Source organism: Leptodactylus fuscus, chromosome 5 (assembly GCF_031893055.1).
Source record: "Leptodactylus fuscus isolate aLepFus1 chromosome 5, aLepFus1.hap2, whole genome shotgun sequence".
In the NCBI taxonomy this organism is placed as follows: Eukaryota; Metazoa; Chordata; class Amphibia; order Anura; family Leptodactylidae; genus Leptodactylus; species Leptodactylus fuscus.
Genome location: NC_134269.1, coordinates 109194605 through 109221293, shown reverse-complemented (window position 1 = coordinate 109221293; position 26689 = coordinate 109194605). Strand labels below are relative to the sequence as shown.

Here is a 26689-nt window from a genome sequence, read left to right as displayed (position 1 = left end):
GCTCCAAATTACTTCAATGGGAGCCGCTTGTTTTTTTTGTTTTTTTCCCGCTACCTAGTAGTGGAAAAAAAGCGACATGACCTATCTTGCTGCCCATTCCACGGCTGAGTCCGTCACGGCGCCCGCGGCTCGAGACAAGCTCCCGTTTAGGCCCAATCAGGAGTGGGATGCTGCGACAGAATGCCAATGCACTACCTCAGCATCTTGTCGCGGCTAGCTGTGCCAAAAAAAAAAAACACACACATTGGAAAAAATTTTCTGCTGTGTAAACGAGCCGTAAGTGTTTTTTTTTTTTTTTTTTTTTACAAAACGAGTCTTACTATAGAACCATTATGAGTACATATAAACTTAGTAGTTAACTCATTTTGGGGAGAAAGGGAAAGAATAGCTATTCTATGTATACAAATCAAAAAAATTTTTTTGCTTTTCTATGGTATAATATGTGAGGGAGATTATATGTATTTTTTATTTTATGCGTCTTGTGGTATACACTAACACTATAACAGCTGTACTCTATGTATATTCTCGATCAGATCTGACAGAACAATGAAGGTAGAGTGTATAATATATACAATGCAGCTGTATCTGCAGAAAACTTTCCCTGTGATTACTATGACTGGTACTTTCCTGCCAATCAGACACATCGATTCAGAAAGCCATCCAATAGACTTACAAGAGGAGGAAAACAGATCAGTGTTGGTTTGGGTGTCATAATTCTTTCTCCAAGGCAGTGATTGGGTCCACAGGCCATAAAAGCCTCCGCTGGGGAACCCAATTACTTCAGGTCCCCATGTAGATTACTTCAATGTCTTAACACTCCTATGCTGTGGGGACCTGACAATCCAATGATCCTGTAGCACAGGAGGTATAGGACAGGATTACAATCCACAGCTTCTCGTGCCAGTATCAAGTCTTGAGCCAATTAGGTCCTGATAATGACAGCCAGACTAGAGTTTGTTATAGTTACAGCCAAACCTGCACCACCACTAAAGCAGGAATGCCAAGGAAAAACAAGGTCCATAAACATATTGCAGCTTTGCAAACTGTCCCATTGCAAATAGCTTGATCTTTAAGTTATGCGGTCAGGAAGCACTAACCAAGTGGCACAATACTTTTGTGACATTTTGGCTAACAGACAGTGGCACCCAGACCACTTTTCCTATTAGCCAAAATGGTATAAAGAAATATTGTGTAATTTGGTTAAGGTTATCATAGGCTGATGACAGGGCTACTTTAAATATGGTACAGCTATTCCAAATGTCTACATGGAAGCCACAACTAAAACAAAGACTTTATTACTAAATGCCAATAACAAGTATTGCTTAACCTATTCAAGACCTCCCAAAAATGACATGATGGCAGGAAAGGAGTTTTTTTGAGTAATCGGTATTCCCGTTTCATCTGCAGAATTCCAGTTCATTGCGCTGGATTCCATTGCTTCAACAATGATGTCAATGACCTCCCCATACGGCGTCAATCGCTAGCCTCTGCAGTTACTGGTGCTTAACTCTGCTATGTCAATGATGCAGCGCTACAACACTAGATGTATCCGAATATCACATGTGAATACTTAGCCACTGACATCATCACTGGAGCATCAGAAGAGGACATGGATAGAGAGAATAGGGACCCAGAAAACCCCTGTAATGGAGATCCCACCACCCCTTTAACATATCACAGTCTATCCAATTTAGGTGGTTGTCTTCATACAATTTAGAGTTCTATTAAAGTCCAGCAGCTTGATATTAATAATTGTAGAAAATTAAAAACTACATTAGTGTTTGATCCCTGTCCTGAGAGGAATGAGTTATCTTGTTTCATCCAATTGCTAAAATAGTTCTTGATAAAAGGAGGAGCATGTCTGGATACAATTCAAAAATGTCTGCAAAAAAGTAGTTTATCCTAGCTGTGCAAATGTTTTTCTAATGATCTCTTCTTGTTGCTGATTGTGTAGAGTCCCAATTCCCACTGCTGGTGCAGGAAGAGCAGGTCTGCTTACAAGGTGTAACTGGAAAAAAAAATAAAAATTAATTTCTAGAGGATGTACAACTGAGGGTGTGACAACTCATACACTTAGGCTGCTTAGCTAGTGCTTTGTAGTATCTAGGTTTTCCATATGCATATTGAAAATAGTCAAGGGCCCCTATTCACTTCGTGATGTCAAAAGGGTGTTTTTGTCTTAATTTGCAGGAATACATTGGTATACCTTTTTTCTTCTATGACCAAATGCAACTGCAGGGTTACACTGAGCGATCAGTCGATCATATAAGTCACGAAGTAGTCCTGAGTTATACCTCTGACAAACACTGCACAATGTAATGTGAAACAGTCTTCGGCCCGGTTCACATCTGCATTCGGGTTTCTGTTCTGGGAGTCTGCTTGGGGACTCCCCCAAATGGAAACATATATGAATCAAAAAGCAGTTACCTAAAAGAAACCCGCAGACTCCAGACTATAATGGGGTCCGTGTGGTTTCTGCACGAAACATGCGGAGAGAGAAAAGTTTTGCTTGCACTATGGGGTCCGTGGGTTTCCCAGGTTAACCGCATTTTAACCCCTTCCCGCCGATGGCATTTTTTGATTTTCGTTTTTGACTCCCCTCCTTCTAAACCCCATAACTTTTTTATTTCCCCGTTCCCAGAGCCATATGAGGTCTTAATTTTTGCGGGACAAATTTTTCTTCATGATGCCACCATTAATTATTCTGTATAATGTACTGGGAAGCAGGAAAAAAAATTCAGAATGGGGTGGATTTGAAAAAAAATGCATTTCTGCGACTTTCTTACGGGCTTTGGTTTTACGGCGTTCACTGTGCAGCCAAAATGACATGTCCCCTATATTCTGTGTTTCGGTACGGTTCCAGGGATAACAAATTTATATGGTTTTATTTACATTTTGACCCCTTAAAAAAAAATCCATAACTGTGTTAAAAAAATTTTTTTTACCTAAAAGTCGCCATATTCCGACGGCCGGATGCATAGGGCGTCATTTTTTGCGGGGCCGGGTGTACTTTTTAGTTCTACCATTTTCGGGAAATGTTATTGCTTTGATCACTTTTTATTCAAATTTTTATCAGAATCAAAACAGTGAAAAAACAGCGGTTTGGCACTTTTGACTATATTTCCCGCTACGGCGTTTACCGAACAGGAAAAATATTTTTATAGATTTGTAGAGCGGGCGATTTCGGGCGCGGGGATACTTAACATGTATATGTTTCACAGTTTTTAACTACTTTTATATGTGTTCTAGGGAAAGGGGGGGTGATTTGAACTTTTAATACTTTTTACATTTTTTTTTTTTTTTTTTTTTTTTTTTTTTTGCATTTATTAGACCCCCTAGGGGTGTTGAACCCCAGGGGGTCTGATCACTAATGCAATGCATTACAATGCTAATGCATTGCAATGCTTTGCAAAAAATCATCCTTTCTTTTGCAGGCTGCATAGACCAGCCTGCAAAAGAGAAAATTTGCAGACAAGCCTGTAAAGGCTCCCGGCTGTCATGGCAACATGACGTCGGCCCTGGAGCATGCTCCAGGAGGCAGTGATCCCGGGCAAAATGGTGGCGCCCATGCACCGCCGGGAAAATTGCGCCTCCGGCGCCTTTGACCGTGGCGCCAGAGGGGTTAAGGCCTCCGATCGGTCCGGGGACCGATCGGAGGCATTAGAGCCGGTTGTCTACTGCTTAAAGCAGTAGACACCCGGCGGCTATGGCGGCCGCCCGGCTCCCGGGCAGTCGCCATAGTTACAGACCCGACATGCGCCGTACTATTACTGCGCATGTCGGGAAGGGGTTAATGCTTATAGGTTTCTATTCGGGGGGTTCCCAAGTAGACTTCCCAAACGCAGATGTAAACTGGGCCTTACACCAAGTTCTGCACCAAAGAATGTCATTTTATGATATGAATGTGTTGTATATATGAACAAAATAAAAATGCCTGTATTCAATATAGAAAATTACCAATCATAGAAACATGGGAAGAATATGCAAATCTGTCTTCCATGATGTAATTAGGAAGCCAGTGCCTCAGGCATGCACAGCAACAGAGGGCGCTCCCTGAGAATGTGCAAGTCTATTTTCCAGGATGTAATTACGAAGACAGAGCCTCAGTTAAGCAAACCAATAGAGGGCGCTCTCTTTAACATCATGCCGACCTTCTCAGAGGCCTCTGTTTGCAATGATGTTGGGATTATACCAGGTAGTCCCTTAGCCAAAGACAGACGTTTTGATGTTCTCGCATCTCGACAGCTTGGCGCAGAGAGGACTGACCTGGCAGAGGTGAGGGGCTTAGACAGGATTGAGGGGATATCGTCACTCCATAGGAAGAGGCCACCAATTAGGTGTGGAGTCTTATTAAGCCACGAGTGCTCCACTGTGCAAAGGAACATGGGAAGAATATGCAAATCTGACTTCCATGATGTAATTAGGAAACCAGTGCCTCAGGCATGCACACTAATAGAGAGCGCTCAATGAGAATGTGTAACACAGAAGGGGCCACATGGTGGCTCAGTGGTTAGCACTGCTGCCTTGCAGCGCTGGAGTCCTGGTGTTCAAATCCCACCAAGGGCAAAAAATCATCTGCAAGGAGCTTGTATGTTCTCCCCGTGTTTGCATGAATTTCCATCCCATATTCCAAAGACATACTGATAGGGAAAAATGTACATTGTGAGCTCTATGTGGGGCTCACAAGCTACATACAAAAAAAAAAAAAGTGTTACACAGAAATCTTACCTTCCGTCCCAATTGTTTCTCAAATCTTGGTGCAACAAAAGTCCAAGCACCCATATTTTGAGGTTCCTCTTGACTCCAAATGAAATCTTTAGAGAAAGTTAGAGAACAATTACTGTAAATTGATCTTTATGTAATTTTTTTTAATTTGAAAAAAAAATTTAAATAAAATTAAAAAAGCTAAATTTGTTAAAACTGTAAACAGTCTTGAGGGGAATTAATAAGATCAAATGAACACTATGGCTGATGTATGGCGCTGTATTTGGAGGTATATCCTCACAACTTCGACTTTCTGGACAGTGTCTGCCTTCTCACTCTCCTCCCATATCTCTCCCACCTCCTTCACTACTGCCCATACACTTTCTTAAAAATAAAATATCGGTGGGCGATTTATCCCTGTACGGTGATGGCTCCTGATTTCTTTGCAGGAAAGCAATAGAAAGCCAATGGCCATTATTTGGTCCATTTGATTCTAGAGCCAAAAGCAGGAGATTTGGTATTACATTTAATTGACTGAATTATAGAAGGCCTGCGTCTGCCATTAGTGACACATTAGGATTTATCTCTGTACTGTGAAGGAGAGGGCGGATGCTGCCTGGCAATTCAATTCAACTACCCGTAGGTGGATTGTGCTAACACAACCTGCCCGTCATATTAACAACTGCTACATCTGTACAATGAATGAAAAAATAAATAAAGAGTAAAAAAGTGTGAACTATATAAGTCCAGTTGTTATTGTTACATCTTTTTCCTGACATCTGCTGTACTATTATGGAGGATGTTGGGTCTTCAAACATGGCCGAGGCCCATTGGCCATGGTCGGTACAATTCCGGGGATACCACATTTATATAGAAATTATGTTTAAGAAAGAAAATCCAAAACTTTTATTTCTTTTTTTTCCCCCACTGTTATGGCATACACCAAATGGGAAAAATATCTTTAAAAGTTAGTATATCAGGCATTAGGGATATCTAATGTGTATGTGTTTCACTTTATTTAAGTACTTTTATATCTGTGTTCTAGGGAAAGAACAGCGATTTGAATTTTTAATACTAGGGGTCTTGAAACCTAGGGGGTCTGATCACGAATACACTGCAAAATACCAGCACTTTTATAATAGACTGCAGAGCAGCCTGTAATAGAAGTTAATCAGAGACTGTAGATTGCAAAACTACTGACAGACTTTAATTTTGTTAGTTGCACTTACCAGTGTTGCTAAATTGAAGAGACACATGTCAAATGAACTCACCTTTGGCCTTCGGATATTTGTCCATTTCATGCTGGAGTGATTCTAGTGGAAATGGACATAGTTCTTCTATCCTAATGATAGCAAATCTGTGTCCTTGTTCTGCCAAGGTTTCCTTCTGTTTAGCCAAAGCATAGTAATGTTTCCCAGAACAGAGAATAACTGTGCTAACACTATTAAGAGGGAAACACAAATAAGTACTACTGATCAATCCATAAAAAAAGTTTATAAATATTCCTCTTAACAGTGTCAAACAAATTCTTATCTTTATAAGGTTTAACATATAGTTACTGATTGCAGGGAGTTAGAAAGAAATGTAAACAACAAGTTTCATAGAGTAACTAAGCTATTAGTCAGCAACCTTATAATTTACCCATTAAAAGCTTGAAGACTTTAAAAGGATCCTATCACTTAGACACAATTTTTTCTAGGTACCACGTTGGAATAGCCTTAAGAAAGGATATTCTTCTCCTACTTTTCGTCGTCTTCTCTGCGCCACCGTTCGCCTACAATCCCAGTTCTTGTCAGTATGCAAATGAGCTCTCTTGCAGCTCAGACAGCACTTGGGGTGTCCCCAATGCTGCGAGAGAACTCTCTTCAGCTCCACCTCCACCTTCTTCAGCAGCGTCATATTCAGCCTCTTTTTCTGGTGACTTGTAACTTCTAGGCCTCGGGCAGAGCAGACTGCGCATGCCCACAGGCCACAAGAAAATGGCCGCTTACAATACTATGCAAGTGGCCATTTTCTCATGGCGCTGTTGTGGTCTGTGTCTTTTTTTTTTTTTTTTTTTTAATGACATCCACACACTGCTAGGTGTGTCCCCTCATGCGTTTCCTCTTTTCTCATCAATGCACTATATATAATCTCTGCTAAGTGAACCATACTTTGTCCCCTGATGAAGCCTTTACGGCGAAATGCGCGTCGGGGCGCGTTCAATCGTGGTATGTACTATCCTTCATGATTTGACTTCATTTACTTTACCTCACTTCATTCCAGCATCCACAGTATTTTCTACACTTGTCCTTGTGCAGAGCTAGCTATATTAACCCCTGTATGAAAGCTGTCACTATGACTTCACTACATATAAACACTCACTGATGCTGATCTCTCTGCCAAAGGCTATTTTTTCATCACCATACTCCACTGCTGGATTGGTTCATTGTTACATGCTTACATATTCTCAACTACCACGTATGTTCTTTGACAGGTAGCATTGGTCCCATTATATGTATAAGTTTATGTCTCTGTACTTTGTTATAAATAATGTTTTTTAATATTTTCAAATAAATCATTGTTTTTTTCTTATGATGATTCCATTGTCCATGTTCTATATTGTTGATTTTTTTGGGTTATCATCTAAAACTTTTTTGCCTTTAGTTGTATGTTTTCATATTTTTCCTGAAGATGATGGAGGCGGCGCTGGAGATAGTTCTCTCGCAGCATTGGGGACGCCCCCAGTGCTATTTGAGCGCTGGCGCCCGCCCCCAGTGCTGCGAGAGAGCTCATTTGCATACCGACAGGAATCGGGATTGTAGGCGAACGGCTGCGTGGAGAAGACGACGAAAGATAGGAGAAGAATAGCCTTTCTTAAGGCTATTCCGACGTGGTACCTAGGAAAAATTGTGTCTGAGTGATAGGATCCTTTTAAAGAGGACCTTTCATGTCCTCGGGGCACATGTGGTGAATGAATTAATCAATGCTGAATTCCTGTTCTGTAACCCCGCTGAAGAGCTATTGGTGCCGCTACGAACAGGCAAGCAGTCGGCTTTCTAGTGGTGTATTACACTGCATGTGCCCCGAGGACGTGAAAGGTCCAAAATAAAATATATCAATGGCCTATCCTTAAGATTAGGGACACCTGAAGATCAGCTGCTTCCTATCACACAAAGCTCCCAGAATTTTTCACATGCCAGGTGCTGCATTGCTCATTCACTGTAGTTTTGCTGCCGTACTTCAGCAATGCATGTGCCTTAAGGACAAGCTCGAATGTACCATGAGAAAGTACAGTCCCCTAAAACCATGGTTTTACAAGAAAGTAACACAATTGGCCACAATTTTTATGACAGCTTTCCAAATATTAATATATGTGTAGGAGTTGAAGAATAGCCTCATATCTCTGACAAAGAAGCGACAAAATGCAAAACTGATGCCATAATAAGAACCCATAACAGAGAAACAGAATATGGTCAGGTGAACAAGTCCCTTTTATAAAACTTTTGAGGATTTGGATAATGGAGGAGGAAATGTACCTTTTGGGGTCTACAGAAAGGTCTCCTATAATAGGCTTAAATGTAGTTCCAGGTGCCATATCTTCAAAACTTGAAACAGCAGCCTGCAAAAAACAAATAAATAAAATACCAAATGAGTGTCAAGATCTTTTCAAGGGAAAGGGCAGTTGCTTTAAACAACTTAAAGGGGTTTTCTGTGCAGAATTTTTTTTTTTTTTTTTTTTTTTATTAATATAAAGATCTGTTAGTACTAGTGATGAGTTAATAAGTGAACCAATATACCTTTAGCAGTGTTTGGAGTGATTTCTGGGTATCACTGGTTGCTGCTGCATCCTCTGTATTTGTTTTACAAGGTGTTACCTTTATACTCTGCAGCTTCCTGTGTAGCAGCTGCTCTAACTCCCTCTCACTCAGGCCCCCTCCTCCTCTTCTCTCACTCAGTTACAAAATCCTGCATCTCACTAAGCCTAGCCACTCCCACCCTGCCTGTCTCACTAAGCCTAGCCCCTCCCACTGACTAGCAATCCCGCCCATTACATTTTTTACGAAACCTTGCCAAGTCTAAAGATATATTCACACGCCAGTGCATAACAACTATGTGAAGTCAGTTTTTTAATGGACATTACACAGCAGCATCAGTGTCAAGTTAATAGACTGTCAAAGTACAACTCATGTTATGCACCTTTGTTATGTGAATGCAGCAGAACAACAACCTGACAATCGTTGAAAAAAATCTATTGTCCATAAAAATCTCTGTGCATTATGGTGCCATTATGTTTGGTCGAAGATACCTTTATTCCTCTGTTCCCACATTTTATATGGCCAACAGTAATGTTTATAAACTTAATACATAATTCAAAATGAAGGAGAACTCTGATTACCGGGTATCGGAGCAACATTTTTGGAGAGGCCACAATTAGAGGTTTTCTGAAATTTCTTATCATTTGCCGGCGTAATAAATGAAAATACTGTGCTGGTGTTGTGGGGTGAACAATGCACATATTTACATTGTCACCATCTACTCCTTCTTCTGTACTGTCACACATCTACACAGAAAAGAAACATTATATTAATATTCTAACTATGTGTTTAATTTACAAATTACATGGCACGTTATAGAAGCTGGTGATATCTGAGAATACCTGTAAAAAGCGTTCAATACGGCAGGAAGAGTGTTCTGGACCAGCACCATCGTAACCGTGTGGAAGTAAAATAACAATTCCGCTCTGTAAAAGCCACTTCGCTTCACCTATGCGAGTAAAAAAATAAATCTTGATGCAATGTAGTAAGACAGTATGATGTACTTTGTGTTTGGCCAGTGCCATATACAATATGTACTCATACAATTTTGAAATAGTGAAAAATTAAAGAGGGACCCTATTATTACATCTGCAAACCATTGGATACTTCAGTAGCTACTGATCTTCTGATTACTGCTACTGATTCTCACACAGTCAGGTTTTTTTCGCAAGTTTCCACCATTCATGTACTGTACGTTTAGTATCCAATATACCAATTAGCCCCTCTAACCAGTAAGGTGGTCCTAGGCCAGATCAGACAGCCCAGCAAAGACAATCAGTTTTCACACTATAAACTGGCCCAGTCATGTGCAGGTTGAAGTAATTCCCTTCCTATTGCTGCCCCTCTGTAATCTTGCTGTTGCAGCAGCACTTTAATGAACATGTTTAAAAGGGAGGCTATCTACACTATACCTTAGTTATAGCAACACACGGAGAGTCTAGCACACTTTTGAGCCAATAAAATTGGTGCATTTATTTGGGGCAATTAAAACCATGTAGCTGTAGAAATACGGACTTGTTTTATGCATAAGTCGAAGCATAAATAACAAATATGCAGAACAGTTTAAAAGGTATCAACCAAAACAGGAACAAGTCTATAGCTATCCACAGAATAGGATAAAAAACAAAAAGGGTACACTGGACTATAACTTTTTATATATAAAAACCTTGAGAGTCTTCAGTAGGTGATACCTTTTTTTAATGGCTAATAATGATGACAGATTACAAGCTTTCGAGGCTCTCAGCCTCTTCCTCAGGTATAGTATATTACCAAAGCTGGCAACATGAAAGTAAACTATACTATACCTGAGGAAGAGGCCGAGAGCCTCGAAAGCTTGTAATCTGTCATCATTATTAGTTAGCCATTAAAAAAGGTATCAACTACTCAAGACTAAAGTATTTTGTTTTTTATATTTCATACCCACTGGCTAACACGGTACAAAAACATACTTTTTCCTTATATAACTTTTTAGACAACTTAGTCTCATTTAATAGAGCATTTGATTCTAAACAAAATGTTAAATGTTGCCGGTTTCTGTCTGACAAAACACCCTAAAGTTCCTGTCACTTGGTGTCACTCTTCTAGACAATTTACTGTTACTAGGGAAGGTCCATTCTTATATATGCAATATGATGTATATACTTCTATATAAACCTGAAGGGCCTGAATGTCACTAACAGTGACATCACGAGACCTCTTCCTGAGGCCTGCTGAGGAAACAGATGGGACAGGTGACAGTGTGTGTGTATATATATATATATATATATATATATATATATATATATATATATATATATATATATATATTTATTTTTTTTCCCACTGCCCCAGCAGAGTTTAACTTTAAAAGTATAGCCTGGACAACCTCTTTAACATGACAGCTGTTTCCTTATATCATATTCAAACTACAATATTACTGAAGGTCGAATCAATGGTATGTACAAACATTATGGCAATATGATTTCTGCTGTTAACAGAGAATTAAGAAAACCTATTACATTCAGTTCCAGGCTTACTCTGCACCTAATAATAAACATTACAAAACTTACCTTCTTAGCAGCAGAACAACTGTGAACTTTCATATTACCAGCTTTGATAAATGTTGTCTCAAATATAGTCTCTTTTTAAAATTATAGACTTTTAATGCCATCATACCTCCAGAAATAAAGGTGTCAAATATGATCTGTGCTCCGTTAAAGAAATCTCCAAACTGTGCCTCCCAAATTGGCAGCAACTTAGGACTTTCTATACTCATGCCGTATTCGAATCCAAGGACAGCTTCTTCCGATAAAGCACTATTGCTTACCTGTAGCGGAAGGGAAAAAAATAATTAAAAGTACTGCAGGCTTTTGTTTAGATTTTTAAACAAAATTAAATTTCATAGCAAGCAACAATGTACTAAACTAATATTACACATTATATAATCATAGGTAGAAATTCATCAACCAGCCTTACAAAAGAGTCTGTATAAATATGGATTAAAATGGAGCCCATATCATCTCCTCATACTGCAGGATCATTGAATATCATCCAATGCATGAGCAATCACACATGTAGCCTATTAACTAGGTGGCACTGCAGATTTATAGCATCTTAATCTTTTAGGGACACAACATGTGTCAATTTATATGACAATAACTGAGATGCTTTGACTTACCAAAGTGATTTTGAAATTTATTTTTCAGGACACAGTGTACTTCTTATGTTAGTAGTAAACTTTAAAAGTGAAATGCTCTGCTTTTCAGACAGACAGTCATATCACCCAAATATGTTATTATCTACCATCTCTCTGCTTTATTTTGGTATTCTCTTTTAAAGGGGTATTCCTATAACTCTTGTTCTGCAGCCTCCAGGTTCTGTGCTCTCTTCACTTCCTGGATTTCTTTGCACATTGGTGGGCGGGGTTTCACTTTCTCTGCTATGTTTGCAGTCAGTAATGAGGGATTGGTTGTAAATGCATTTAAAGCTGATGTGGAAACTGATGTAGCAGAGCTGGATTTGAGTCAGCTTGCATTACATACAGAGGTAACGGACTCCTTATCTCAGCCCTTATCAGCCAAATTCAATTAAACCGGCTGATAAATGGAAAAGCTGAAGATAGACAGCACAGTAATCCCAGAGCTCTCACCTCCCCCCTCCCCTATCTGAGGAGCTCATTGCTTGTCAGCCCCTCCCTCCCCCCTGAGAGCAGGTGCTAGTCACTTGGGAAATGAGCAGGTAAGCCCAGTGGACTTTGGTCCCTTGACAAAGTCCAGCTTCTTGGACGAAACGCGCGTCGGGAGTTCTCCTCAGACGGTATGATACATCACTGGAGGGAGTATTCACTGTGGCTATTAGTGCTTCACTGGGGTCTGTTTATGTAATCATTCATCAAGGTCTGTGTATTTAACCATTATAGGGTATATATTGGTCTGCCTTTTAGCAGCATTATAGACATATCTCTTCATATGTATTTACACGCGCATCACATTGAAAGCAATAGGTAAAAAAGCCTTCCATTGATTTCAGTGGGGAGCACGCGTATGCCGGCACCCATTGAAGTCAATGGGATCTCTTTTTTACGCCGCTCACTCTGAACGAGTTTACGTTCAGAATGAGCGGAGCGTAAACTCTGTGTGAAGGCTCCCTAAGTTTGTTTTTCTTCTATTTTCATCTATATTTTCTGATCACTCCTCCCTCTGCCCTCTCTACAGATGTCTATAGACATAAGTCATCCAAATTATGTGATCCATAGTCGGTCTCAAAACAGATAGAGGAGAAGCAGGGATACAACCAGATAAGAACAGAATGAGACTCTGATAACCTATATTATAAAGTTTCTTAAAATTACCTATACTATACATTTATGTAAAGTTTACTGAAACCACATGAAATCACAAACAAAACAGTTCATTAGGTGGTGTTAACGGTCTCAGGTAAACATACCTCCAAAAAGCCTTTCTGGTCAGATGCTATGTGGTTCAGGGGAATAAAAGTGTCATAAGTCTCCTGACAAACCACCATGGCATGTCTTTGACTGAATGTTCCACGTCCTACATCTTGTCCACTTAATCGAACATTAAAGCCTTGAAGAGGAAATAAATTGTTAAAAGTAAGCAAGATACAAATTCACATGAAACCACAAGAAAAAAAAAAAAAAAGGAGGCAAAAAAGGCAGATTTATGACTGTAGATACCCCGCCCCCCCCTTCAAAATAAAACAAACAAGAAACCCTGATATATACATCATGGCATAAATGAAGCAAATAAGTCAGACAATTTAACAATATGCCAGCCACAGTTAAAAATCAGCTCTAGTGAGTATTCAAATCAGGAGAGAAAATGTATTCACCTTGACAGAGCAAAGAACCAAAAGCCAATGCTTCAGCTGTAGCCCAGTCCAACTTTATTCCTTCCTGTAGCTTCTGTATTCTAGACTAAACACAATCATACTTCCCGTAAACTGTTAGAATTTTAAATAAATTGAGATCACATACACTCCCAATTACTAAAAGTAGGCTCAATCCCAAGTATACAGATTTTAAGAATAAGACCCAACCTGTGCATGCATCTTTAAAAGATGACTGTGCATTTGAATTTCATCAGGAACTTCTACCGACTTGGCACCAATAAACTTGAGCAAATCAGCTGGGACCCCAGTGTTCCATGTTGTTATCCGAGCACCTGGTTCAGCCATCTCACTCCAATTAGCCTGAAGGTTAGTAGGTGGCGGTGTGTATAAAGTCATATTTGTGAGATGGTCATTTAATCCTGTGTAATAAGTAGATTTTATATTTTCAACTTCTTCTGCAGTCAGTAGTTCATCAGATATTAAATTCTCAGCATATATGTCTGGGATACTTTTTCGGGACCTGTATGGAAAAAAAAACAACAAAACAAATTCATGTCTGTAATATAAATTCTAAATCTATCTACCGTATTTTTATATAAGACGCACCTAGGTTTTAGAGGAGGAAAATAGGGAAAAAAAATTTTGAAGCAAAAAATGGTAAAATATTTAATATATGGGAGTTGTAGTTTTGCAACAGCTGCAAGGCCACATTGACAGGTGACCCTGCAGCTGTACAGGGATGCATAGAGTGTTTTTTTTTGCGGGGCCAGAAGTACTTTTTAGTTATACCATTTTGGGGAATATCTATTGCTTAGATCACCTTGTATTGAAAAAAAAAACCTGGTGGTTTATGATATATGATTTTCTACTTTTATATATATATTCTAGGGACAGGAGGTGATTTAGAACTTTTATTTATTTCATATTTTTAAAGCTTTTTTTTTTTTTTTTTTCTTTTTTACTATTTTCTTCCCCCCCGGGGGCTTGAACCTGCGGTCACTTGATTGCAAGTCCCATAGACGGCAATACAACTGTATTGCTGTCTATGGGACATTCTGTATATTAGTATTACGGCTGGTCATAGACCCAGCCGCAATACTAATAAAGCCGTGACAGGCCTGGGAGCCTCATTAGGCTCCCGGCTCTCACCCGAACAGGTCGGCTCCTGCGATATCGCCGCGCAGGAGCCGGCCTGCAACTTCACAGGTACGGGTCCGGTGGGGACCGGCCCCGGGGGAGAAGGGGCCACCGATACTGACCCGGCATCCGCTGTACTAGAGAGGCGGATGCCGGCGAGGGACAGACGCTGGCACAGGTGCCGGGGCCTGAGACATCGCTACGCTCCTCTGCCCTGCATGAAGCTAGCGGCAGGGGGACGGAGGAGTGGAATAGCATCGCCCCTGCCGCTGCTGGCTTCATGCAGGGCAGAGGAGCGCAGCGATGTCTCAGGCCCCGGCACCTGCATCTATCCCTTGCCGGCATCCGTCTCTCTAGTACAGCGGGTGCCAGGCGCCACATTCGGACTATAAGACGCACCCTTCTTTTCCCCCCAAATCTGGGGGAAAAAAGTGCGTCTTATAGTCCAAAAAATACGGTATCTATCTATCTTTATTTTTTGAAGGTTTACAAGGTTCTCTAAAATATAGCATAGGCTCTACTCAAACATCTTCTGTATAAAATGTAACATATCCTTACACTTCTATGGGTGCAATGTATGCCACCGGTGTGACTATGACAATGACAGGTTTGCTGGGTTACATATAGAAACAGTTGCAGAATATGCATGGTATACACAGAATGTATTCAGCAAATGTGGTATGAATAAAGCCTTGCTTACATATCTGCGTTGCCCTCTACGTTGTGCAGGTTTCCATTTCCTGCATAAAACAGAGCAGGATACGGAAACCTGCAGGAGTCTCTCTCACCCATTCATTTGAATGGGTGAGAAAGCTGTCCGGCCGTGAGCGGCAGTGAGCGTTTTGCGCTCTCCGCCGCGAAACCGGGTTTTATAATCCGGACACAGAGTCGGACATGCAAATCCGGTTTCGCGGCGGAGAGCGCAAAACGCTCACCGCCGCTCACAGCCGGACCCAGTCTGTGCTTTGCGTCTTCTGGCATGCAGAAGACGGAAAGCACAGAACGGAAGGCTGAACGCAGGTGTGAACCTAGCGTCATTCAATTTGATAAATATAATAAAATGTGAACTCACCGGATAATTTTGTACATTCCAGGGTTAGTATAGAAGGGCTCATCCATCTCATTATGGCCCCACTTCCGATAGCACAATAAGTCTACAATCACGTCTTTTCTAAAAAGCCTTTGATATTCAACTGCTAATCGCGTTGCTCGCAATACTTCTTCCGGATAGTCTCCATTGACATGAATTACTGCACAACCAACAATTTTACCTACAGATCATAAAATCAGAAGATAATTACTAACACATGCTAATTCTGAGATGGTTTATCACAGATGCCAGTCCTAGTATAGGTAGTTCACTGTAACTCTATGCCTGCTTACTTAGACCCTGTGCACACTACATTGTGTGTAGATTGGGAAATGGGCACTCACTAAGCACATTTGTATGGTTGTATTCACTCAATAGAGGACACAAGAATGTCCTTTTGGTGTCTGTGAGGTGGAGAGAGATATAAAATAAAATGTCATGTTATATTCAATCAGCTTAGAAGGATGATAATGAGGAAGACGCATGTGGTAAGGAATTGGTTTTAAAACAGCCAAACAACATCGGGCGGCAAAACTGAAAGCGCATACAACATCTTCATTTAGAAGGAATTGCATTAATATCATATAGAACCACAGAGTCTAACACAAAGGACACTTACCAATATCACTGCTATACAATGATGATCTACCACGATCTGAGGGAGTAGTATATCCTAACTGATTGTTTACTATTAAATGAATGCTTCCTCCAACTCGGTAATGGGGTAGATTTGAAAGCGTAAATGTTTCAGCAACGATGCCTTGACCCGAAAAGGAAGCATCACCGTGAACCTTGAAAAAGACAAAAATTAATTAACGATACAGTATCAATAATATGTCTGACACCAGTCTTGACCACCTCTATTTTTCTCTTCAAGGAAGAGGTGATGGATTGTATGGCTTTCAATAGTTGATATGTGACCTGGCACAGAATTGGCTCTGAGTCCTCAAATGGGGGCGGGGGGGGTCAGTTGGTATGGAATCAGTGGCTGGCCAGCTTGGGTGAGATTAATCTGTGGCAAATTCTCTGAAGCAGTCAGATACTGATGAGTCTGTGGGGGATTCTTTTTAGAGAGCCAGCAGCCACTCCTCCTCTGTACATCAAACGTAGGCATGGTAAATAGAGATAAGGCAGCAGTGGCCACAGGTTATTAACAGAGAACCAGCAAGCCATAGGTCCTGTAAACCAATTATACCAATAGGTCTGAGAGAGGTGGGAATGAAAGAAAATCCAGAAAGCCTTTTCCTAGACTGAGTTCACCCAGCCATTGTGCCTTCCATTTAAAACGGAAGTCACAACACTCTACCAAATGTTACCACCAGTGTTGATAGACCTCGCTGACAAGCTTAAAAGGGGTTGTCCAGGATAAACTGTTAATTAACCCCTAAACTAAACTCTCTCCCCCTACCTAACTTCTAATTTACTTCACAAAAAAAAAAAAAAAAAAAAAGTATAAATTACCCACATTCCCTATAACACTATCTGGTAATCCAGTGATGTTCCGTTTCACCGCTTCCAAAATGGAACTTCAACATCACTCTTCCCCCTTCCCTATCCCCAGCAATACTTACCAAGCCTTCCTCTTCCAGCAAACGGCTCCTCCCTGTGGGCGGAATAGGTTAGCCAGGGAGACGGGGAGAGTTGGAGGGGCTAGTAATGGGCAGGATTGACAGAATTAGTGAGATACTGAGGGTGGGAGGGACTAGTCTTAGCAAGACAGTGAGGGTGGGAGGGGCTAGGTTTTGTGAGACGGAGTGTTTTGTAATGGAGTGAGAGAGGAGGGGGGACTGAGTGAGAGGGAGTTAGTGCAGCAGCTACACAAGAAGTCTGCACAGCAGGAAGCTACGGTATGTAAAACACAGAGGATGCAGCATCAACCAGAGACACCCAGAAATCAATCCAAAAACTGCTAAAGGTACGGTATATGGATGTACTTATTAACCCATCACTAGCACTAAAAGATTTTTTTTTTTTTTTTTTAAATAAAAAGGATTTTCTGCTGGGAAAACCCCTTTAAATACACCAGTTACTATCCTTGTTGGTCATTAACAATCTAGTATTAAAAAGTCAAAAGGGATTCAACATCATTCTATAAACTTAGTGGTGTAAGCTTTGCATTTAATTTAAAGCCATTATTTTGCATATTTATAAAGTCAGACATACAATTTGTACATGCAACTGCTTACCTGAAGACAGACAACTTTATCACCAGGTTGTGCGGAGCTATCTTGAGAGTAGTCTCCTTCTGACAAAGACTGTTGCCTTCCACGAGTTTTGCCAACAGCGACGGGGTTAATCGCTTCCAAGTGTGAAGGATTTGGTAACATTGTGACATGAAGACTCTTATCTGATCCAAAATCCAAATCGACTGAAGAAGTCAAGTGTGAGAGAACATCACCTATTGCTGCGGAGTTTTCTGGAAACTCACTTAAGCCTCGCATTTTACGAAACATTAGCTACAAATAAAAGGTTACAAAATACTTAGTAAGTCATAATTGTGGGGAAAAAAAGAACATAAAATCAATGAACAAAAAAAAAAAAAAAAAAAGAAAACGGGACTTTGATCCACTGGTATACTTTGGCCTTGCAAGTTCTCAGATTTCCTAATATACTTTATATGTAAAAACTAGCTTTCAGAAGACCTGCAGACTCTCAAAAACCCCCAAACAGGAATGGGTTAAATAAAATTAAAACAGACAATCCTCTTTGAAATAGTTGTCTGTACAATGCCAGTTTTCACCAACATCACTGCACAAATGTTTACATTTTATCATTTGGCTATTTCCAAAAAGTTACATTGTGATCACATGCTACACATCCTTCCCTTATTGTATATAGTATATACAGAGTGTACACACGCCTGCCATTATAGTACAAAGATGGCACTACATACACTATATACTGTCCTCTCAGTATATACTGTATACAGAACTGTGCAATTGGCTGCCCATGCCCTCCTAGTTTATACAGGGTTCTTAAAGTTTAATTAATTGTGATTTTTAATTTAGATCTTAATTGCCCAACCATTTGCCTTTAAAGCAACATCAATTCCTCTAGGTAAACTTTCACACAGTTTTTGAAGGGACTCAGCAGGGAGGTGGTTACAGACATCTTGGGCTTAATGAAATCCATCTGTCTCTTCATCTAGTCCCAGAAAGACTCAATGATGTTGACATCACGGCACTGTCAGGACCATATCAGCACTTCCTTATCACCGTACTCCTTACTCTTTTTTTTTTTTTTTTTTTTTTATGCTTTCTTAATGACTCAGGTTACAAGCTGCCTTTTGTTACAACAACATAAACCCAATTGTTGGCCAAGGAAACTTTGTGCAGCAGATGAAAGACTCATGACCAACAGGGCCACCAGCTTAGAGCTGGTAAAAACCAGTGGGACTTCGGTACACCCATCTATAGTTTGAATTATCAGATTGTTGACCCTGATTGTTAATAGCGTCATCTAGATTCATGTAGCTTTTGCATACCCTAAAGGAATTATGGCTTTCAGTTATGAGAAGACACTAAATTTGCACCACAGACATTTGTTTTCTTGTGAGTAATATAGCCCAGAAATATGGAGAGATGTTCATATTAAACTAAAAATTTTAAACACACAAACTAATTATATTTTAACTATTACCTCTGGTGGAAATTGGAGAAGTCCAGTCAAAAGGTTCAGACGCCCTCTATGTGGCATTCCTATAACCACATCTGTGACACCACTGAAAGAACACATTTTAAACATCTCATGGAAGAAACCCATCATGCTTTCTGCTCCCTCTCCTCCATATCGTTTTACAGTTGAAAATTTTGCACCCAGAAAATGGTCAAATTCCTGTGGGAAAGAAGGCAGACTTAAATAAACAGCCTAGTAACAAACAATGGGGCAGGTTTACTATTGTGGTTGCAATTCCACCTTGGTGTAACATCAGTGGCGTAACTAGGAATGGCGGGGCCCCGTGGCGAACTTTTGACATGGGGCCCCCCCGACACCGAAGATCTCGACCGAGTCCCTCCTACGCATTCCTGCGCGCTCTATTATGTTCCATAGTGGCCCCTGCACACAGTATTATACCCAATAGTGGCCCCTACAGGACTAAATACTGTCACGTCACCCGCTGACCGCTATACCAGGACAAATTGTGGATAAAAAATCTGGCCCTGTGCATTACAATTTAGTAACTCCATGTGCCTCATATTAATAGCAGTTAACCCCATCATCTCCCTCACATTAACCCCTGTAAGCCTCACCATAAGAGTTACTGATATGTGAGAGACATGGAGGTAATAATAAAGTATCTTCATTATTATTACCCCCATATGTCTCACATATCAGTAACTCTTATGGTGAGGCAAACAGGGGTTAATGTGAGGGAGATGATGGGGTTAACTGCTATTAATATGAGGCACATGGAGTTACTAAAACACAAGTAATCACCCCATATGCCTGATATTAATAAGTAACCCCAGTACGTACCTGTGTAGCTTTAGTTTCATTTTCCTTCTTCCTTTCTTCCTCCAGTGCAGACGGCAGGAACTCTGCAGGGATAAGCCCCGCCTCCTCCTCTCATTGGTGGGCAGAGGACAGCAGAGAAAGGGAGGGGGGAGAGAGGGGGAGCATCCTGAAGCGCTGACAGGAGCCAGACCTGCAGCTCCTGTGTCTCAGCCGTTGCTGCAGCTTCGGGGCCCCCTGTTGGTGGAAAGTATTCCACCAACAGGGGGCCCCGATCATTATACTCGGGGGTCCGAAAAGACCTCCGAGAATAATGATAGCAGCGGTAGCAGCTGTCACCGGGCCCCTAATGTCCCGGGCCCTGTGGCAGCTGCTACCGCTGCTATGGTGGTAGTTACGCCACTGTGTAACATGTACCAAAATCTGGAGCAAGGTGGCACATGTAGTTTTAGCAGGAATCTTGCAGAAAATAGAAAATAAAAAATAAATAAATAAAAAAGTATGACTTCAAAGAAAACAAACTAACAGGTGGTATAAACAGTAAATAGATGCACCAGATTTATCATCCTGAAACAGCCACTGTGATAAACCTGGCACATTTTGAGTCCATCTGTGTATGTTTACATTGTCTACCAATAAGTAAATGTGGCCCTATTTAACTCTTAATGGTCTCGATCTCAAAAAAAAAAAAAAAAATTAATAAAGCTACATGAAGAATAAACACGTACCAGCATACATACATGTTAGGGTGCATTCAGACTACGTAACGCCGGGCGTGTATGAGAGCCGTACACGCCGGCATTACGGCAGACTGCCGAACACTTCCCATTCACTTCAATGGGAGCGCTCGTAACAGCGGCATTTACGAGCGCTCCCATTGAAGTGAATGGGAAGTGTTCGGCAGTCTGCCGTAATGCCGGCGTGTACGGCTCTCATACACGCCCGGCGTTACGTAGTCTGAATGCACCCTTAGGGTGCATTCACACTGAGTAAACGCTAGCTTATTCTGAACGTAAAACACGTTCAGAATAAGCGGTGTCTAAAGCAGCTCCATTCATTTCTATGGGAGCGGGGATACGAGCGCTCCCCATAGAAATGAATGGGCTGCTTCTTTCACTCCGTGCAGTCCCATTGAAGTGAATGGGGAGTGCCGGCGTATACGGTAAGCTCTGCTCATGCCGGAGCGTACACGCCGGCACTCCCCATTCACTTCAATGGGACTGCACGGAGTGAAAGAAGCAGCCCATTCATTTCTATGGGGAGCGCTCGTATGCCGGCTCCCATAGAAATGAATGGAGCTGCTTTAGACGCCGCTTATTCTGAACGTGTTTTACGTTCAGAATAAGCTAGCGTTTACTCAGTGTGAATTCACCCTTACTGCGCAATTATGGTGGAACCAGATTTTCCAGACTGCAGTGAGCGACGCTGTCAGATCTGCACAGGCCACATTAAAAGGCTTGTTCCATCTCAATAAGGTATTTAGCCATACAGAGATCATACATGGGCCACCCTTTATGTGCCAGAGCCAAGGCTATTACATCATTTAACCACTTCCGGACCGCCCATAGACTATATACGTCCGGATAGTGGTTGTCTAGTTCTGCCCGGACGTACCTGTACGTCCAAGCCAGAACACAGCAGCTGCACAAGCTCGTTCAGCTGCTTTCACTAGGAGCTTCAGCCGGAGCTCCCAGAGAGATAGCAGGGCAGATTTATTACCTCAATGAGCGCTGTATACACAGCTATGGACGCAGCCATAAATCAGCTGCCCCCTGACCCGGCAGACATGTGATCTGCCAGGAGCAGTGTCCTGCCAGAGCTTCTGGGTCCTACAGGACTCAGATCAGCTCTGTATACCATGTAGCAGTGTGCAAGAGGTTGTATTCCTCCTGTAACTGAGATTAAATGTAGCAGCCTCAGCCTCAAAACAAAAACTGTGCGATAGTGTCCCCTTGAAATGTGCACAGATTTACCTGGCATTCCAGCATCAGCCTCGCTAAATGTTTCTTCTCTTCTGTAGAAAAGGATTCCCGTTTCAGTTCTTCAAATCTTCTGGAAAACCATTCCTGTTCTTCTAAACTTTGTAACTGGCTTGTCTCAATAGAAACCTGTCCACAGTATGTGTGATCAAGGTACGCTAGAACTTCCTCAAGAGTCGCTTCTTCTTTTTCTATATGTAACAAGCCTGTTTACAGGAAGAGATTAGGAAACTGTATAAAGGCACTGCTTTTTTTTTTTTAAACTTTTTTGTGCACCTGTGTGTCCATCACATGACCATGGACGGTATATCACATGATCATGGACTGTATATCACATCATAACCATGGTCAGAATTTCATCAACTAGAGGTAAGCATAATCGATGACAGCAAGCAGAAATCTAGAAAACTGGGGAATTGGTGCAAAAAGTATATTGCAAAACTGTACTTTTTATTATGCAAATAATAACATTTGGTTCTGGGAGTGGCCAATATTAGTCTGGGAGTGGCCAACCCCTTTAAGTGATCAGAGCTGGAGGCATATTGCAGTGAGATAACTCAAACTATTTATTGCCCTTAACAACTTCTTCATGAAATTGACCCTAAAAATGGGGTAAATATGATTTATTGGCATCTATTAATTAATAATCATAACCTAAAATACCTTTCTAGACATTTGTAAAGACTTCTCCAAAAATATTCTACTGTTACCACTACCTTACAGAGCACATTATTGTTATAATATATGTCAGATCTATAGATGTATGTCAGATCTATAGATAAAAAAAAAAAAAGAATAACTTTAAAGTCTTATGTAAATGAAGCAGTGAGCACTGTTTTTGTTGCTCATGTAGGATGGGCAATGCCATAGCAGTGAAAGGATCAACTCTCCGCATGTGGTGGTGAAAAGAGAAGATGATGGGGTTCTGAGCCCACAAATCGCCTCATTTGCATAAAAAGTATTTTTTCTCCAAATCTAAAAAAGTAACATAATACAAATTGTAGCATTTTATTAATACAAGCTACTGTACCTATCAGGAATAATCAAACTATAAAAAAAACAATACATAACAACCAAAATAATATCCAAACAAATCTCAAAGTGTCTTATCCAACAAAGGAAAAAGTTAAAATTCTAAAAAAAACCAAAAACCTTACATCTGTATATTTGAGATATCTGATCTTTGCACTTTTTTTCTGTTAACAAAATACAGTTGCACAATAAAATATGCAATAACAGAAAAATTGGGATGGCAAGATACCCTATAGCAATCTATACACTTGCAATACAAGGTCACAAATGAGATCATCAAGCATAGATTCTCTTTACCTGATGTACGAAAAGGTCCATGGAGAGTTTCAGTGAGTATCTGTATCTCTGGCACCATATCCATCACTGCTTGTCCAGTAAACAATGGATTAATTTTTGCAGCTTTGTGGCCATGCTCACGGTAAGCTGTAAGGAGTCTTGCAAGGCCATGATCCACTGCAAAAAGTATGTAAGAAACAAAAGAATTATCAGTAATTGTCCACAAGCTTAAATATTTATCATTAAAAGGAATCCTCCAACACATTTCTTAATATTGCTGCTAGTGGGTCTATAAACCTATCAAACAAATACTCACCTAAGCCTCCATCTCCAACAGCAGCAGGTCCGTTCGTTGTGCTGCAAGTTGACATGTAAACATCACAAATCAATACTCATCGATCCCTTGGCTTCTGTTTCCAGCGACAGGAGTTCCATTACTTTTGTATACAGGTCCCCTGGTTGGAGTTTTCAGTAACATCCTAGCTTGAACGTGTGAAAAGCTATAGCCACCCCGTTCCCATAGTTTGTGCATGGGGGCAGGGTTTTTTTTTTTAATAGAACAAATATTTCTAACATTTCATTATTTTCAGACATGGGGGATGCCTAATGGGTTTAGGTTTATTTTTTTGTGGTCTAGGGAAATTAATTTTCTATATTATTTTAATAATTTGTTAAAACCTTATAATTTAGTTACATAGGGTTTTTTTATTTTATTTTATAATGATGCTGTAAACTTGAACCCAAGATCATTAAATCACTTCTGCCATACAATAGTATGGCAGTGTATGTCAAAATGATTCTATACCTGCCTACAACTTTTTACAGTACTGTATACAGTGAAGTACAATATATAAACTATGTACATTATTGTACGACTATATACAATAAATATTTTTACTGGAAAAGTACAAATCACAGAAAAACATTAGTTATACTTTTTTAATAAAAAAAATATGCCCTTAACAGACTATACATACAGAAACCACTGTTTAACTTAGTAAAGTCCAAATTCCAGTAAGTACCACTGATCAAATATCATGAAAGCATGAAGACTACAACCCGAAGGTTAAAAGAGAACTTGAACTCTGGATGTAACATGAAGCAAAATATGCTGAATGGCAAGAACGCAGGTCACAGCTGTCACAAGGTTTATGCACAACTGTCATAGATTCAATACTCCTATTTGTTACCTTGACTCAAAGGGGTTGTATCACAAAAGACATTTATGGCATACCCACTATCTCTAAGGCCTCGCTCACATCATCATTTGCATTCCGCCCGGGGGAGTCCCGAACTGCAAGCGGCGTGCCAGTGAAAGCACACAGACCATATAGACTATAATGGGGTCCGCGTGCTTGCCGCCAGATCTCCGCAGGGATCATGCAGGCAGGAAATTAGTTCGCAATCTACTTTCCTGTCTGCATGATTCGTGCAGGCAGCGTGCCGCAAGCACACGGACCCCATTATCATCTATGGGGTCCGTGTGTTTTCACTGCACAACGCTTGCAGTTGTGTTCGGTATTCCGTTCGAGAGGTCCAATGCGGACTCCCACGGACAGAATACCAACGCAGATGTGAACCAAGCATAAAACTAGATTTGGCTGTCACAGAGACTAGAGTGAGCCAAGACAACATTTGGGAGGTGTGGGGGAGTTTTACGGTATGTTCACACATGGGTATTTGCCGTGGAATACGCCACAAATTCCACCTCCCATTCAATTCAATGGATGTCAGTAGCTAATTATTTCTGCTAGCAGAAAAAAAATAAGCATTCTGTCCCTACGTCAGCCAGGGCATTTATTAAAACTGACTTATGACATAGTCTGTGACAGGCTCAAAGGACTCTGAGTGCCATCCACCACTGGCTCTGTTCTGGGCTCAAGGTTCTGAAATCTAATTCTGGCATCATGCTGTGGCAAGGCAAGGTGTCCCTCAACTGTCAATATTTTATTTGGTGCCTTTGTTAGAGGTAATCCTCAATTTTGTATCTGCCATCCATTTTGTATTCTAAAATATATTTACAATTATTGTATGCTAGGAATTCAGCGCACTATCAGCTTTCCTGTTCTGTGCCCCCGGTGAAGAGCTATTGGTGCCGATACTGTAGCTCTTCACTGTCAGAGGGCATTTCTGACAGTCAGTCAGGAACGCCCTGCCTCACAGCAGCATCTATTGCAATGTACTGTGAGAGGGGGCGTTCCTTACCGCCCAGCCATGACGCTGGCTGGTGAGGAACACCCACGCAGTACTCTTCTTTGGAAGAGTAGTATCAGGAGGGGAGGGAGGTGTTCCACCCTGCTCTCGCAGTACAGCACAATACACACTACTGTGAGGAAGGGCGTTCCTGACTGACTGTGAGAAACGCCCTTCTGACAGTGAAGAGCTACAGTACCGGCACTGATAGCTCGTCACTGGGGGCACAGAACGGGAAAGTCGGCTTTCTAGCTGTATATAATACCGTATGAAAGGTCCTACAACATACTTGGAGAGATCCCTTTGATATCAGGCCAAGTGACTGTCCACCTAAAATCACTAGATGAAAAAGTCCTGCCAGAATGGACAGAGGGAACAAGGGAGTCAGTTGTGTTCTGTTGGTGTCCACTATTTTAGCAGTCAGGTTGCCCAGTATTCTGGTCCTGTGACAGACCACAGCGGTGGACACACCGACACTAGTGTGAATCTAATGTAACCCAGTGCATATGTGAATGTAGTGCAACAGGCACATTCTGCAAAAATACAAGTCAAGGTAAAAGGAGGTCACTGCCAACTTGAATTCCCTAACCATACAGGCTGGGTAAGGGGAAGCTTTTGACTTATGGATCCCCTCCCCCATAAGCCCCTATTTGTACTAGTGACATAAGTCACAGCCTCGTGTTGTCTTGTCACATTGGACAGCTCTAGGCAGCACCGCCAGCCACACACGAATAAACATGCAGCACGAGGTGTCAGCTATAGTGACAGGCCCCACACACCTGCACTGCTACCTGCTGCCTCGTAGACACGTCCTTTCACACGGCTGCCTGTAGCCTCGCTCTTCTTCGGTCTGTATCCATATACCCCTCGCTCTGTACGGTAGAACCTATGCAGAACGGGCCTCCACAGTCCAGCACCTCGAGCAGAGAGACTAAACCAGGCCGACATAGTGTAGTAGTGAGTGACTATGCCTCCTATAGCCGGCACTGCAGCGATTAAACAGTTAATAGAACTAATTACAGGCTTGTGCGCAAACTCAATACAAAAAAACGTGGTAAGCGCTAACAGGCGACTCCCCCTACAGATGATTGGTTGGCTCCGGGGGCGCGATACTAAGCATTATGGGTTCATCCACTTGATCCGTGTTAGGGGAGGAGTTATGTTGTATTTTTGTTGTTACTCAGTCATTCTAGTGTCAA

General features: G+C 41.2%; 1 protein-coding gene across 3 annotated transcripts; it reads right to left on the bottom strand.

Moving 5' to 3' along the window:
• Positions 1–375: 375 nt before the first annotated feature.
• DHTKD1 (dehydrogenase E1 and transketolase domain containing 1) lies at positions 376–26501 on the bottom strand. Of its 3 annotated transcripts, none has more exons than XM_075273970.1 (17): positions 26270–26501; positions 23319–23474; positions 21984–22195; positions 19198–19392; positions 17745–18014; positions 16178–16349; positions 15541–15739; positions 13539–13851; positions 13332–13416; positions 12927–13066; positions 11157–11307; positions 9344–9450; positions 9083–9247; positions 8223–8305; positions 5976–6145; positions 4729–4814; positions 376–2008 (listed from the first exon to the last, which is right to left on the bottom strand). In XM_075273970.1, the coding sequence occupies exons 1-17, from the start codon at positions 26436–26438 to the stop codon at positions 1898–1900; spliced, it is 2784 nt and encodes a 927-aa protein (XP_075130071.1). In that variant the 5' UTR covers positions 26439–26501; the 3' UTR covers positions 376–1897. The 3 variants fall into 3 exon arrangements, with proteins under 3 accessions (XP_075130071.1, XP_075130072.1, XP_075130073.1); XM_075273971.1 differs by having other exon boundaries at positions 26282–26501; XM_075273972.1 differs by lacking the exon at positions 19198–19392.
• Positions 26502–26689: the final 188 nt, after the last annotated feature.

What these genes read in the sequence shown, in the direction of transcription:
- DHTKD1 (XM_075273970.1), bottom strand. Translation starts at nt 26,438, where the DNA reads ATGTCGGCCTGGTTTAGTCTCTCTGCTCGAGGTGCTGGACTGTGGAGG. An exon ending in TTTTAAAGATGCATGCACAG is followed by an intron (nt 13,417 to 13,538) that starts GTTGGGTCTTAT and finishes GATTGTGTTTAG; the next exon opens with TCTAGAATACAGAAGCTACA. An exon ending in ACCAGAAAGGCTTTTTGGAG is followed by an intron (nt 11,308 to 12,926) that starts GTATGTTTACCT and finishes CTTCCGCTACAG; the next exon opens with GTAAGCAATAGTGCTTTATC.